This window comes from Acomys minous, assembly GCF_964271855.1.
Source record: "Acomys minous genome assembly, chromosome: 6".
In the NCBI taxonomy this organism is placed as follows: Eukaryota; Metazoa; Chordata; class Mammalia; order Rodentia; family Muridae; genus Acomys; species Acomys minous.
This window is the reverse complement of record NC_140487.1, coordinates 1,121,858-1,135,584: the sequence shown is the minus strand read 5'-3', so window position 1 is coordinate 1,135,584 and position 13,727 is coordinate 1,121,858. Positions and strand designations below refer to the sequence as shown.

The window sequence follows — 13,727 nt, the reverse complement described above, 5'->3', positions numbered from 1 at the left end:
CTGGTTTATATGATAGTGTGATTGAACTCAGGGTTACATGTGTGGTAGACAGACACTCTACAACCCAGCCATAAACATGAGAGTTTTATTATTATTTTTATTAAACCTAACCCGTGTGTGTGTGTGTGTGTGTGTGTGTGTGTGTGTGTGTGTGATGCATAGGTTCATGTGTGAAGGTAAGGGGACAATCCGTGGGAGTCAGTTCTCTCCTACCATGTGGACGTAAGAGTCAGGCTTGGTGGCACGTGCCTTTAGCTGCTGAGCCATCTCTTCGGCCCTAACCCTGTGTTTTTGTCCGCCCACCCCCACCCCCCAGACAGACAGATTTTTTTCAGAACAGCCCTGGCTGATTTGGAACTCTAGTTGTAAACCAGGCCTCGAACCCACAGAGACCCAGCTGCCTCTTGCCTCCCAAGTGCCCAGGATTAAAGGCATGCACCACCAGTGCCTGGCTTAACCCTGAGTGGAATTTCTCTCAGTCTCTGGGCAGTCTGTGGCTTGTCTTTGTTTTTATGCTCTGAGGCTACTTCTGAGCTTTTTCTCATCATCTTCTCTTCACTTCCCACACCCCTAACCCTAACACCCGGGGGTGTGGCCTCTCGGCTTCTCAAATCATCTGATTTTTGACTGCTGACATCATTGCCTCTTCATACAACTGCCATCCCTCCCAGTTGGTGTGGTTTAGGCTTCTTGGTTTCTATGCTTGGAAATGTTGGTGCTTGGTTCTGCTTTAGCAGTGTTTTGTGGGTTGGAAACAGGATTTCTGGACTCTTAATTATTTGTTCTCTGCTCCAGCTTGGCGTCTTTGAGTAGATTAGTAATCAGCTGGTCTCTGCTTTTCCCTTTCAAGAACGTGAAGAAGCAAGAGCTTACAAGCCTTTATTTAAGGAAAGCAGTTTCTTTTCATCTCTAATAGTATTTTTTTTTTAAATAAGGCAATAGTGAAACAGCATTATAGATAATGGAGATGGAGAAAAATCACCCGTAATTATTCTATTGGCAGTACTTGGTTAGATTCTAGAGATAATGACTGAATACATTAAAATCAGTTCTTTCTCATTGGTCCTCCATCAGTAACTACAAGTATTGAGACTAATGTAGTGTCTGTATCTACCTCTGGATTGCTCAGTGAGGATTAAATAAGGAAACATGAAGTGCTTAGTGCATTACAGAGTACTTAATAAATGTTTGGTAATCACTGCTCTGTTAGATCAAGTATTGAAGATTAAGCCTATTTCAGCATTCTTCAAATATTGAGTGTGCATCAAATGGGTAAACCACTGTTTAAGCATTTCCCTTCCTTTCGGCTGTGTCTTGGAGCAGCTTGATTGCTCCTGAGAGCTGCCTCTTTTAGAGGTCATCAAGCTCTTCTCCCCAGAAGGAAGAAGCAACGCAGCCTCTAAGAGAGAAGGCTGTGCTTGATTCCCTGCTCTGTGGACAAGCATCTGCCTGAGATGCTCAAGGCTGCTCTGAACTGTGCTGGGCAATGGGCAGTAGACGCTGAGCACACTCCTGTGGCGGGAGTGATGGCGTGGACGGTGCTGGGCACTCCATCTGCTGGTGCTTTGTCTTCTACAGCAGTTTGCTGTCACCTAGCCCTTCCAGGAACTGTGCAGAGTCCTCTGTGAGAGGGAGTGCTTGGTAGCCGTAGAGTCCACTCTTTGCTATCCCACAGCTGTTAACTCTTCCGTCCTCAGGCCTAGTCTGTCTTTGCCCTCTGTGGTCTGCTCTTCCTCTCACACCCTTGCTGCCCTGACACGAGGTTCCACAACAGCCCGTGACAGCCCAGAGCAGAAACTGAATTTCCCTTCGCTACTTTCACTTTCCCTGAAACCCCCTGCTCCAGATCTAGGCCTTCATCAACACCTAGGGATTCTCTCTCCCAGACTGCCTAGCAACTCTCTTGTTGTGCTGGGGACATTTACACAGTGTGCTCTGCTTCTCCTTCCACTCAGACTTCCTCCAGAGCTCTGGGATCCCTCTTCTCCCCTCTCGGGACAGCTTCCTACTCTGCAGCCCTTGCGGGCTTACAGCTCCCTCTGTAGACCAGCTTGGCCTCACTCCTCTGCTTGAGGACTGGGATTAAAGGCGGGTACCCCCACACCCTAGACCCTTTTGAAACGTAATTTACAACCTTTCGCTCATTGCTATTCTCAGACTCGTCAATGAGTCTCATTACTCTGGCAAACTACAGGCCTGAGCCTAGACTACAAGTCCGTTTGTGCTTTGACCTCCATTCTCCTAATTAAACAAACAAACAAACAAACTTATTTTACCATTTATTTATTTTTGAGAATTTCATATATGAATATGAATATGACTAATTTCCCTCCCTTCAACTTCTCGGTCTATCCCCCTCTCCTCCACCCCCAACTCTTCAAATTCATGGTCTCTTATTCTTTAATTATTATTGTCAAACACACAAACACACACCACACTCACTTATAAATATAACCTGCTGAGCTGATGCAGTGTTGCTCATACATGTCTGTGTATGACATGTAGGCTGCTTGGTGTCGGCTTGGCTGTCTATCACAGGCCTTGAAGCGCCTCTTGAAGCTGCCGCTGCACCCAGTCCTTCCCACAGGCTCCTGGAGCGCCCTTGGCTTCTGCCCTCAACTCGTACTACTTTCCCCATGAGCGTGCTTCCTCACCAGTGGGACCTGGTGACCACCCACAGCCCTGACATTCCCCATGAGCATGCTCCTCACCAGTGGGACCTGGTGACCACCCACAGCCCTGACATTCCCCATGAGCATGCTCCTCACCAGTGGGACCTGGTGACCACGCACAGCCCTGACAGTCCCTTCCTTAGTCCATCGTTGTGCTGCCAGAGCATTCACAGCATTTTATTTCAGAATTGTGTGTTTTTCTGTACTAGGCTGTGACCTCTTCAAAAGGAGGGACTGTTCTCTCATCTCGGTGTCCTTGTGTCTGGTCAGCACCTGACTCAAAACAGGAGTACAGTGAATACACTCTTGGGTAGTTGAGGAAAGAAGCTGAGTGGCTCTCTTTGGGGGTTGGTGCGTTGCACACTGAAGCACCGGCTTTCTGTTGGCGTGGAGAACTGTGTCCACTTTTTTTTTCCTCAATAAAGAAGAATCTAGGAGATTCAAGGAGAATGAAGGACACTGTTACTCGGTTGCTTTTCTTTGTGTCACTGCCCTAATCTCATTCATTTGATTATTCTTTTTCTTCTCTCCTGGTATCCTCTTTCAGCGCTTGTCAGCTTTCTTATAAGTCCTGTGGAAATGAAAGCAGGTTCCCTGTCTGTCCCAGCCGTCATGCCCTGTGCCAGGCTAATCCCCAGCGTTGCCTAGCTACTGCATTGATAGGCACTGTGCTGGCTAGGTATTTATTTCCCACAGATTAATTGAGTGCCTGCTGGGTGTGAAGCTCTGTGCTGGTTTCAGGAGAAATTCCGACTTCCATTATAGTTTTTGAGGGTTGATGTGGCAGGGGAGAGGTGGGAAAGCAGGGTTCCCAGGTGGTGCTGTGGGACAGTTAGAAAAGAGGGAGACTAAACGTCCTGCGTGTTGTGCCATGGACAGACTGTAGCTGTCTAGTTGAGGGGTCTGAGCAAAGAGAAGACGGGAATTACAACATTCTATTTCATGATGTCAGATATCATGGCCCTCTTGGGTCTTAGCAGGAAAAGCAGGCTGTCTGCCTGTCTGCCATTGGGCACTCCAAAGAGAAGAGGTAGTTCAAGTCTCAACTACTTACTGGTACTTGTTTCTTACATGGAACTCTGGAATAGCCTATGAACAGATCATGGCTGCCCCAATCCCACGCCATCTGCTTCTTTAAATTTCTGTCGAGCTACTTCCCATCCATAGTCCCAAATACTTGCTAATTATTATCATCTGGGCCCAATCTCCATCCACACCAGCCCTGAGCGTCTTCCCGCGTTTCCCCCATGGTGCCGGCCTCCTTCCTTCCGTTCTCTCTCATCCTTCCCCAGGGTCTCTGTCTCTCAGAAGCCAGGGAACCTTAGCCACACCTATCCTGTTTGCCCTGCCAGGGACGATGGCTTTCTATTGGTCGGACAGGAATAAGCTCAGTCTAGAGAGATGGCTCAGAGGTTAAGAGCACTGGCTGCTCTTCCAGAGGTTCTGAGTTTGATTCCCAGCAACCACATGGTGGCTCACAACCATCTATAAGGAGATCTATTGCCCTCTTCTGGCCTGCAGGTGTACACGCAGGCAGAGCACTGTATATATAATAAATCTTCAAAACAGGAATAAGCTCTTAGACAGTGTACAGTTTGGGGTGCAGAGAGAGCAAGCATTAATTAGCATCAAAATATATTAGACAAACCTCCAACAATTTCCTTTTTCTGTCTAAGTAAAAAGGCCATATTTAAAAAAAAATATATATAAAGAACAATTATGAAAAATTATAAAAACCAGTAAGTAAGACTTATATACATAATGTCTAATCAAAAAAATATTTGGCAACCTTGAAGAAAATATTATCTATTCTATCTTTGTGAGTCTAAAGTTTTGAATCTAAATCAATCTCTATCATATCTCATCTTTATCAACCTAAAAACATTTATCTAGACCTAAAAACATCTTACCCCCTAAACAATAAGTTTAATTGTAAAACAACTCTCTGGTCTTCAACCCCATCAGAGACTTTTGAGAAGGAATAAAATTAATTACCTGAGTAAACAGGGAGTGCAGGTTAGCAGCTTCCAAAATGAAAAAATGACAGAGACAGTGTGCTGCCTGAACAGTCACCCAAAAACTCTCTATAACGTTGGAGCATCATCTTCAGCCCTCTGGCCCAATGTATCTGACAGACATTTGTGAGGCAGGAACCATTGAGGACTTGCTTACCCTGTCTTGGCAGAGTTTGGCTGTCGACTCCACCTGCATCCAAGCTTGCCCTTTTTAGGCAGAATTCTGTCTGTGGCAGAAACAAGAACATTTTTGCCCGGTGACTGGTTTGCCACATTTGAAGCCTTCTCCATAAGGAGGTAGTTTTTTAATGCTCATCATCTTCTTTGAGGTAGGCTGGGTATTACCAGGAGTTAACCTGTCTTATCAAAGAATCCTTAAAGTAATAAAAACATCTTTAAATGCCATAATCTGTAGGTCTCTGAGGTTTTAAAAAACCTCATCTAATTATTTTACCTGATTTATCTATGTAATCCTATCTATCTGTTAAACTTAGTATGTATTGTTGTGATAAAAATAAACTAGTAGGGCTGGAGAGATGGCTCAGAGGTTAAGAGCACTGGCTGCTCTTCCAAAGGTCCTGAGTTCAATTCCCAGCAACCACATGGTGGCTTACAACCATCTATAATGAGATCATCTGTGGTCTGCAGGTTTACATGCAGGCAAAACACTGTATACATAATAAATAAATAAATCTTTAAAGAAAATAGACTAGTATTTGATATGACCATGAGTTGATTAACTAACAATTGATTTGTATTACTTAATTATCTTAAACAGCCTGAAATAGCACTATCAAAGTACTCGAAGTAAACCTTGTATTAATTGAGTGTATGCGTACAATACCTCATATTAGAGTAGAAATATATATAATGCGTATGAAGAATAACCTTAAATTTGAATTCCATACCAGCGTATAAAAAATAAACTCACTTTTGGATTAGTACATAAAATTCTATACCAGTGAAGTAAAAATAACCTTATTTGTGAGTAACAATTAAGGCCTTAAGTTGAGGAGTAGATTCAGTAATCTACTTTTTGTCCTATCTTCCCTATATATTTCTATATTCCCCCTTCTTTCTTTTCAACCCCTATCTCCATAACTAAGAAAGAAAGATAAAGGAAAAGACGAGAGAAATCTCTGAGTCTAACCTCATTTTTTTCTCTGAATAAGACTAATAATGATTTATAACAAACTCAATGGCAATAAACATCTACAGCCCAAGGAAACAACCAAAAACCTACCCGACCCCCCTGAAAGGAAATGGGTGTCATTCTCTTAAGGTTTCTTCCTGCTGATTTGAGACAAATAATACATTTGTAGGGGCCCACATAAAATTGGGAAAAATGGTTAAACAAGGTAGGAATAGCACTTGTGGTTTAGTCTCTAAATGTTGAGAAATTCCAAGCTTATTAGAAGTCCTGTGTGGGACAGTCTGAAATGTTGGACCAATTGGCTATTGTGACAATTGAGCATTGCTTGGAGCAGATTTCCCCGCTGTGCTGGGACAGCCCACCTCCCTGGCTCTCCGCTGTCCGCTGTCGGTGGACCCCAGCTTCACCTTTGTGAGGTTCCCTGCCCTTGTGAGAAGGACAGTCAGACTCCAGCCTGTGTAGCTCTCAGTCTTTGTCTGTGGTTGGTAGTAGCTTATTCAGTAGCACATTTCCCAGTTTTTGATAGAACAAAACTTCAAGAAGGCCTGGTTTGGGGTAAAAAAGATTGTAGACACTTGATTCTGCCCCCCCCCCCCCATAGTATTAGGTATATTTCATTTCAAGGCCTCCAGTGTGGCTTTCTTCTTCCTGACCAGCTAGTGACAGATCAGCTGTAAAACATGAGGGCCTAAAAGTGGATGCTCCTCGTGTGAGCCTTAAAAGCTTTTACAGAGCTTCTTTGTGGTGGAGAGAAACTGGAGGATTTCTCTCAGGGGCCAGCGATAGATTTCCTTGTGAACTGACCCTTGATGAGTGTGTTACCCCTGATAAATGTGCTTCCCTTTGGAGCACTTGCTGAGCTCTCTCAGGTATTTAGGAAGTTGTCTTACTGAGGTTTGAATATGAATGTGCTGCTTAGGACTGTGTTGTGAAGACAGCTGTGGCTCTGTGCACTTTTAGAGGCAGTTGACCACTATAGTAGTAAAAAAACCAGGAGTCTCAGTACTGTTGCCTCAGAACCATTTTCTCTTATACAGTTTATAATTGAAATTATATCAGACTTCACTTTGGTGAGTGGTGTCTTTTCATGTTTAGGAAGGGGCTGTAAAAATGAGACAGTGGGCCCGGGAATGGTGGTGCACGCCTTTAATCCCAGCACTCGGGAGGCAGAGGCTGGTGGATTGCTGTGAGTTTGAGGCCAGCCTGGTCTACAAATTGAGTCTAGGTTAGCCAAGGCTACACAGAGAGACCCTGTCTCAAAAAACAGGGGGAAAAAAAAAGAGAGAGAGAGAGAGAGAGAGTAATATGGTGAGCTCTGTATTGCTCCTTGGTGCCTGGAGGAGAGACTAGCAGGGTAGATGAATGTGAGGTTGATTGGGTTTCTTACCTGAGCTGAGTTCTGCCTAGAGCCACTCACTGATTGGGGTTAAATAACAGTACTGTTTTCCTGACTGCATCTTCCACTGGCTTCTAGTTTCTAGGAAAGCATATGAATTTTCTAAATTTTCAAAGTTTATTGAATGACCTCATGCATTAAGCTTCCTGGATAGAAAAGGTGTTCAGGCTTTTCAGGCCACTAATTTGACTGAGCTGCATCTTATTCTGTGTATCCTGAATTGTTACTTGACATGACAGCAGCAGCGCATGAAGGCTGCAGTCATAAAGGGAGAGCTCCCTTCTATACGTCCACTTTTGGTGTATGGGATGCTGTTGTGCCTCTTGAGCTGTCCCTCCCCATTCCTGTCCTCAGGGAACCTGGGACTCTGAGCTGGGCCCTGACTGTCAATGAAGGAGGGCCAGGGCTCCTCTGACAGCCTTGCTTTAGAGGAGAACTCTCCTTCTCTCTGTCAGGCATATCTGACCTGTTGACCTTGTGACACAGAGTCCTCTACAAAGTAGACACTTGAGAACCATGCAGTTGGGGAAAGAAGTCACATGCACATAGAAAACTCTCAGAGTTTCTTAAGTGAGTTTTCTATTTTACACTGGGCAGCATTTATAGCCATCGTCAGCCACATATCGGCTGTGGGCTGGACAGACCTGGACCATCCTAGCAGTGGTGAGGAGGACAGGACCGTCTCCTTGTTGTTCACATGGAGGCTCTGTTTCCTATTATGGGATGTGTGCCCTTTGCTTGTGCCTTTCCTGAATGCGTGAGAGGGAAGAACCATCATTCTGTGTATAGGTGCTCCTTATCAAAACCTCTCACTGGTGTTCTCCCAAGAGTCTAGGGTCTTTAAACATTTAAAGGTTTTTTTTTCAAAGTTTATTATTAGCAATAGTATTACTGTGTATGTACGCACACCTGCGTGCCGTGTGTGTGTGTGTGTGTGTGTGTGCATGTGTATTTTAAGAGTATGCACATGGAGGCCAGAGGCAGCTGTTAGGCACCTGCCATCCTCTGTAGCGTGGGTCCAGGGAGTGGACTCAGGCTGCCAGGTTGTGCAGTAAGAGCTTTTACCTGCTAAGCTGTTTCACTGGCCAAAATCCAGGTTTCTGACTGGAGTAGAAGAGGAAAACATTTTGGGGACTGCTCTCTAAACTTTATTGCTGTCCTTGAAACGGCAGTAGAAAGGACATAAATAAGGCTCCTTCCTACCTGAGTAGAGATTCACTCCTGGACAGTAACAGCACTAAAAGCTTGTCACTGTCCCAGCTCTGCTTTGAACTGGCCTTAGGGAAAGTGCACTGTAAACTGGAACGGAGAGCGGATGCAGGTAGTAGTTATTTATGATGTTCCGCGGCTGGGTGGTTCCTGGAGGGGCTCCATTTCAGGGACGGTCACTGAAAGTTGTCAGGCTGGCAGCAGGTGCTGTGACAATGCTGGCAGACGCTCTGCAGAGGTGAACTGTGACTGAGCAGGAGTGATGGAAGAACGTGCTGCTGCTGGGGCCTGTTTCGAGGCCTGTACTAGTCAGCTGCCGGGCCCTTTCTGGGAGGCCCTAAGTGTGCAGTTGGTGTGTGTATTTCCTTTTCATGTCCTTGGCTTAGCACAGGGCCAGATTGAGGTAGGGGCCTAAGCGGTTTCATTGAATACCTGAAGTTGCTTTGATGCTGGCTGGGGTCTGAGTTGGCAGTTTGCCCGTAACACTTCTGTTTTGTCTTTTCAGCCCTGGGCATTTCCTGCTCGAGAATTCCTTCGCAAGAAGCTGATTGGGAAAGAAGTCTGTTTTACAATAGAAAACAAGACTCCCCAGGGACGAGAGTATGGGATGATCTACCTTGGAAAAGGTGACTAGCAGCAGGAGTGGGCCTGTTTGTCTTGGAGCCTGAAGTTCATCCAAGGATCAGGTGTTATATGGCAGGAGGCCAGGACCGGCCTCCGTGGCCATGGTTGTGGGCTGTGGGGTTGCTGCCCCCAGTCTTGCTCACCTCTGGTTTCTTGGCTTGGTGTGGGACCTGTGGGTACCTTAGCATTCTTCCCATGGAGGCCACTCAGCAGCCTTATGTTTTGGGGTCAGAGTGTTAATTGAATTCCTATAGATTTCCTATATTGCATTCTGCATTCTTTTATCTTGTTGCTTTTCTTCACTGTCTGGGGACTCTTTAGCAAAAGATCTATTTGGGGACAGTTGTTATTTTAAAAAAATCTGTCTTATGGTTTGAAATAAAATAGAATGAAAACAGGCTTTGGAATTGGACAGATGAGTTAGGACTCTGACTTTCCCGTGCTGTGTCCTTTTGCCTCTATGAGCCCTAATTTCTTCATTTGTAAGCTTTTCAGAGCTTAAAGATATGTAAAGCAGATAGTTTTGACATGGTGTACATCATTGTTAACTTTGTGCACACACCACACACAGAAACACTTACTGTTTGGCTAGGCTAAATGTGTCCTGGGGTATTAGGAGATATGGTCTTCTTTGGGTGGATAGAGGGATTAGTGCTTTGAGTGGGCAGCAAGACAGGGAAAAACTTAGATGTTTTCTAGACAGTAGCTAGGTGAATATGAATAGGTTTTGGGCAGATTTTTAAATAGTGAGCTTTCTGTGGGTGATTTATTAGAAGTCTTCCTAGTGCCATAGCAACTCAGTTATCTGTTTGGCTTGAGAAGGCAGCGCTTCCTCTAGGTGAGCATTAGAAGGCAAAGCTAGTGACAACCCTTTAAACTGAGCTTACCTGTACACGTTTTAGGAAAGTGAGTTGAGAATGGCAGAGGTGCTGTCCTGTTCTTGTGGCGGGAGGAGGACTGCGAGCTTGTGGCTCGCCTAGGACTGACTCTGGAAAGATAGGAAGTCTTGACTTGTAGGCTGGAACTTGCCACACAGACCAGGCTGTCCTGGAACCCAGAGTGCCTACGCCTTCTGAGTGCTGGGGTTTAGGGTGAGTGCCACCAAGGCAGTTACCTACCAGCTCCTAAATACTACCCAATTGAGACTCCCTCTTGGTCATAATAATTTAATAAATAGCATGAACGAATAATGAGATCCTTGCTTATAGATGTATTACCTTTCTTTCCTTTTATCACATTTTTGCTTCCTTTGAAGATTCAATCTAAAGGGATGTATTTTTCTCCTTTCAGGAGAAATCGTCTATGTTAATTTTCTTGAAGAAAGCAGCTCAAGGAAGGGCAGGTGTGCTTTGCTTTGACAATGTGAGGGTATATAGTCTACCACAGCCAGGAAGACGTAGCAGTGGGGCCATGAGGTGGCTGGTCACATTCCATCTGTGGTCTGGAAGCAGAAGGCAGTGAATCATGGGGCTCAGCGCACTTTCTTCTCTTCCTTTTTTATTTAGACAGGGAGCCACCTGATGGTGCCACCCACATTGTGGGTAGGCATTCCCTCCTCACTCCGGAAACTCCTTCAAAACCACACCTGGAGTTGTGTTTCTTGGGTGGTTCTCAGTCTGGCTAAGCCATCACCCATTTTCTAAAAGTTCCAGTGTTTCTGAGGCTCTGAAGAGCACTTCCGGGAGCTTTGGGCTGTGCTGTCGATCCTGGGCTTAGGGTCTCTCCTTTGTTTGAGCCTGGGCTTCCTTCTTTTCTATCTTCTGACTTCTTGGCCTCTCAGTGCTCGGCGTTTCCACATTGTTGCATCATTGTTGCTTGACTTTCCACCCCAGAATTCTTGTGTTTTGAGGAAAACATTATAGTATTTATTAATATTAGTGATATCTGTGTTTGGATTCAACAATAACCTCAGGGCAAAGGGCCGGGTACTTAGCTGCAGACAAGTCTGTTGTATAAATATTGTCCTCAGCATTTCTTGGTAGAAAAAGAAACATGCAATTTTGTTTTGTTGAAATGTGGCTCTTGTGGCATGTGCATTTGTGTGCATGTATGTGCGTATGCTTGCTAGTATTGAGAAAGTGCGTATGCAGCATGCCAGGCATAACTCTTACAGGATTTCCTTCTGTGCTGCTATCACCTATCAGCCAGCCTGCTGTGTCAGCACTTTATCTGGGAGCTCTCTCTGCCATATTAAAGACTTCCATGTAGTGATTTCTGCAGAGATGTCTTCCTTTATTGTTTTTAGCTGACAAAGATTTAAGAGACATACCAAGACTAAAGGCATTTTCAGTGGTATCGAAATGCAATTAATGCCTCAGGTGGAACCTTAATCAGGTTAAGGCTTATGGTGATCATCTTTTTCTTTTCTGTCCTGATGGCTGCTCTGTAAAAGAGAAATCTAGACACTGTCCTGTTATTACTCCATGAGCACAAGAGTCAGCAGTCTTAAGCTGCATGGTTTGTCTTGGCCTGTGGAGTGGAGATAAGGCTGGAGAGGACCTGGACCCTTGGCCTAAGTGTGATAGATGGCACTAATGGGTTTATCTGCCGTGTGATCCCTGCCTTGGCACTGTGTTGGTCATTGCACACACTGTTCACTTCTCACAAGAATTGAGTGGGGCAGGTGCAGTCCCTGCTGTAGAGTGGATGCGTTAGGGTGCTGGGAGATCTTTTCCAAGCCACCATGACGCTGGACTTGAGTTCAGTACCATGGCTTCATCTTCTTCGCAGTGCTCTCTGGTCTCCTTAGCTACCCGCCATGTGTGTCAGTCTCCTGTGGTTTCCAAGTTTCTTTTGGCCTAGGAATACTCTCGAGTATTAGAAACAAAGTCCTGGGAAGAAAGATTGTTCTAGAGACTAGATGTTTTAGAAGTTCTCTGAACAGCTGAGCACGGCCTTTTTGCTGATACCTTTCTCCACAGCATTTCCCTCCATGAAGAGCAAGGATGAAAACGGCCCATCCCGTGTGTGGTTGCTTCCAGAGGCAGGTGTGGCTCTTGTGTTTAATTTCCTTCCTCAGATTCTAATGTGGTTAACTTTCCTCCTCAGATACTAATGGGGAAAACATTGCAGAGTCACTAGTCGCAGAAGGCTTGGCCACCCGGAGAGAAGGCATGAGAGCCAATAAGTAAGTATGCGGCACTCTCCTGACATTCTTTTTTGAGGCACCAAGAGGTTGGTAGCCAATATAAACTATTTTGTTTCATTTCATTTTTTTTCTCCTACAGAATAGATAACTTCAGGTGCTTTAATTTCTCCTGAGATCTTCTTGCTCATGGCTTGTTTTGAGCCAGGAGGTCACTTAACATTTACTTAATGGTATTTGATTTATGTGTACCTGCTTTAACAGGCCCGGAGACTAGGCAGGTTTGTTGTTGTTTTTTCTTTTTAAATTTGTTTATGAATTAGTGGGTCTTAGACCATAGATACGTAGATATGCAATTACAGAGTATTTACCCAGCCAGCTAACCCTAATGGTTATTGAGCCTCAGGTTTGTAGCAGGCTGTGTTCTGTGCACTGAGAACATGGCTGTGCTAGCATTCTGGTGGGAGACACAGTGAAAAAAGATAGGGCTTCACGTAGGTGCAAGGAGCACTGCAGTGAAAAAACAACTGTTTAATTGACAGGGCTACATTGTTTCTGAACCCATGGTCTTGAATTTGTGGGTACTTTGTTAACAGATAAAAGCATATTTGTGTAGCCAATGGCAGTGTGAGCTTGTTAGAAGACAGATATGTAAGGCTTCTAGTAACATAAATGTTCAAGTTCACTTGTGTTTTCAGTGGGTGGATTGCAGCTGGCTTTAATTAACACTTTCGTCTGTGGAAAGTGATATGCTCCATCCGTGATTTGGAGGCTGTACACGGGCAGTAGCCAAAGAAAAGGCTTAGGAGAAGTATTTGCGTCAGGTGTACCCGTGATGAGAGTGAGCCAAAGGCACAGTTGTTTCCTTTGCCTTCTTTCTGTCCTCTGAGGCTCTGGGCCAGGTCAGTTGCTGTGAACCTGCGGTCCTGGCTGATTGTAAGGAGACTTTTGCTGGACTCTGTAATTGTTGTTGTGTGCCTGTGGGAATTGGTTAAATTAAGACATTTGTTTTTAGGTGGTGTGTTTGGAAGCATGCCACAGTTCTAACTTAAGGACAATTACTGGCATGATTACTGTTCCAGTGGTTTTTTTTTGTTTTTGTTTTTGTTTTTTGTTTTTTTTTTTCTTTTCTTTTTTTTGGAATTCAGTTAGCAACTGGAATGAATAAAGGAAAACCCCGTAACAGTTTTGTGCTGCTGCCGCCGCTGGAGTACTAATTCCCCTAGACCTAAAGTTGCCTCTATTCAGTGTTTCATTTGCTTCTACTTTTGCTACCCCCACAATCTAAATAATTCTTATTAACTGTGAATTTGGAGATCTCTGAATCCCTTGGTTATGTTTTGGGTGAAGAGAAGGAAGAAAGGTACCACAAATTTCTAGTTTGGGAAATGTTAGGTCATGCTTGCTTGGACAGAAATTCCTAGAGCCAAGGAGAGGAAGTTCATTCAATGTGTGTATGCCTGTGGATGGCCCCAGGTGTTTGGAATCTGCAAAAGCCTTGTAGTTCTTTGGTTTTTCCTACATGTAGCTCAGACGTGACAGTAAACAGTCATTTCTGGGCTAACTCTTCTTC

The 13,727-nt window shown here is 44.6% G+C and overlaps 1 protein-coding gene across 1 annotated transcript in view; it reads left to right on the top strand.

The window, feature by feature from the left end:
• Positions 1 to 13,727, top strand: part of SND1 (staphylococcal nuclease and tudor domain containing 1) — a 406,636-nt gene that overhangs the window by 33,010 nt on the left and 359,899 nt on the right. Inside the window, exons 3-4 of the mRNA XM_084788021.1 lie at positions 8,951 to 9,071; positions 12,118 to 12,196. Coding sequence (XP_084644147.1) covers positions 8,951 to 9,071; positions 12,118 to 12,196 — 200 coding nt within the window. The remainder of the gene's footprint in view (positions 1 to 8,950; positions 9,072 to 12,117; positions 12,197 to 13,727) is intronic.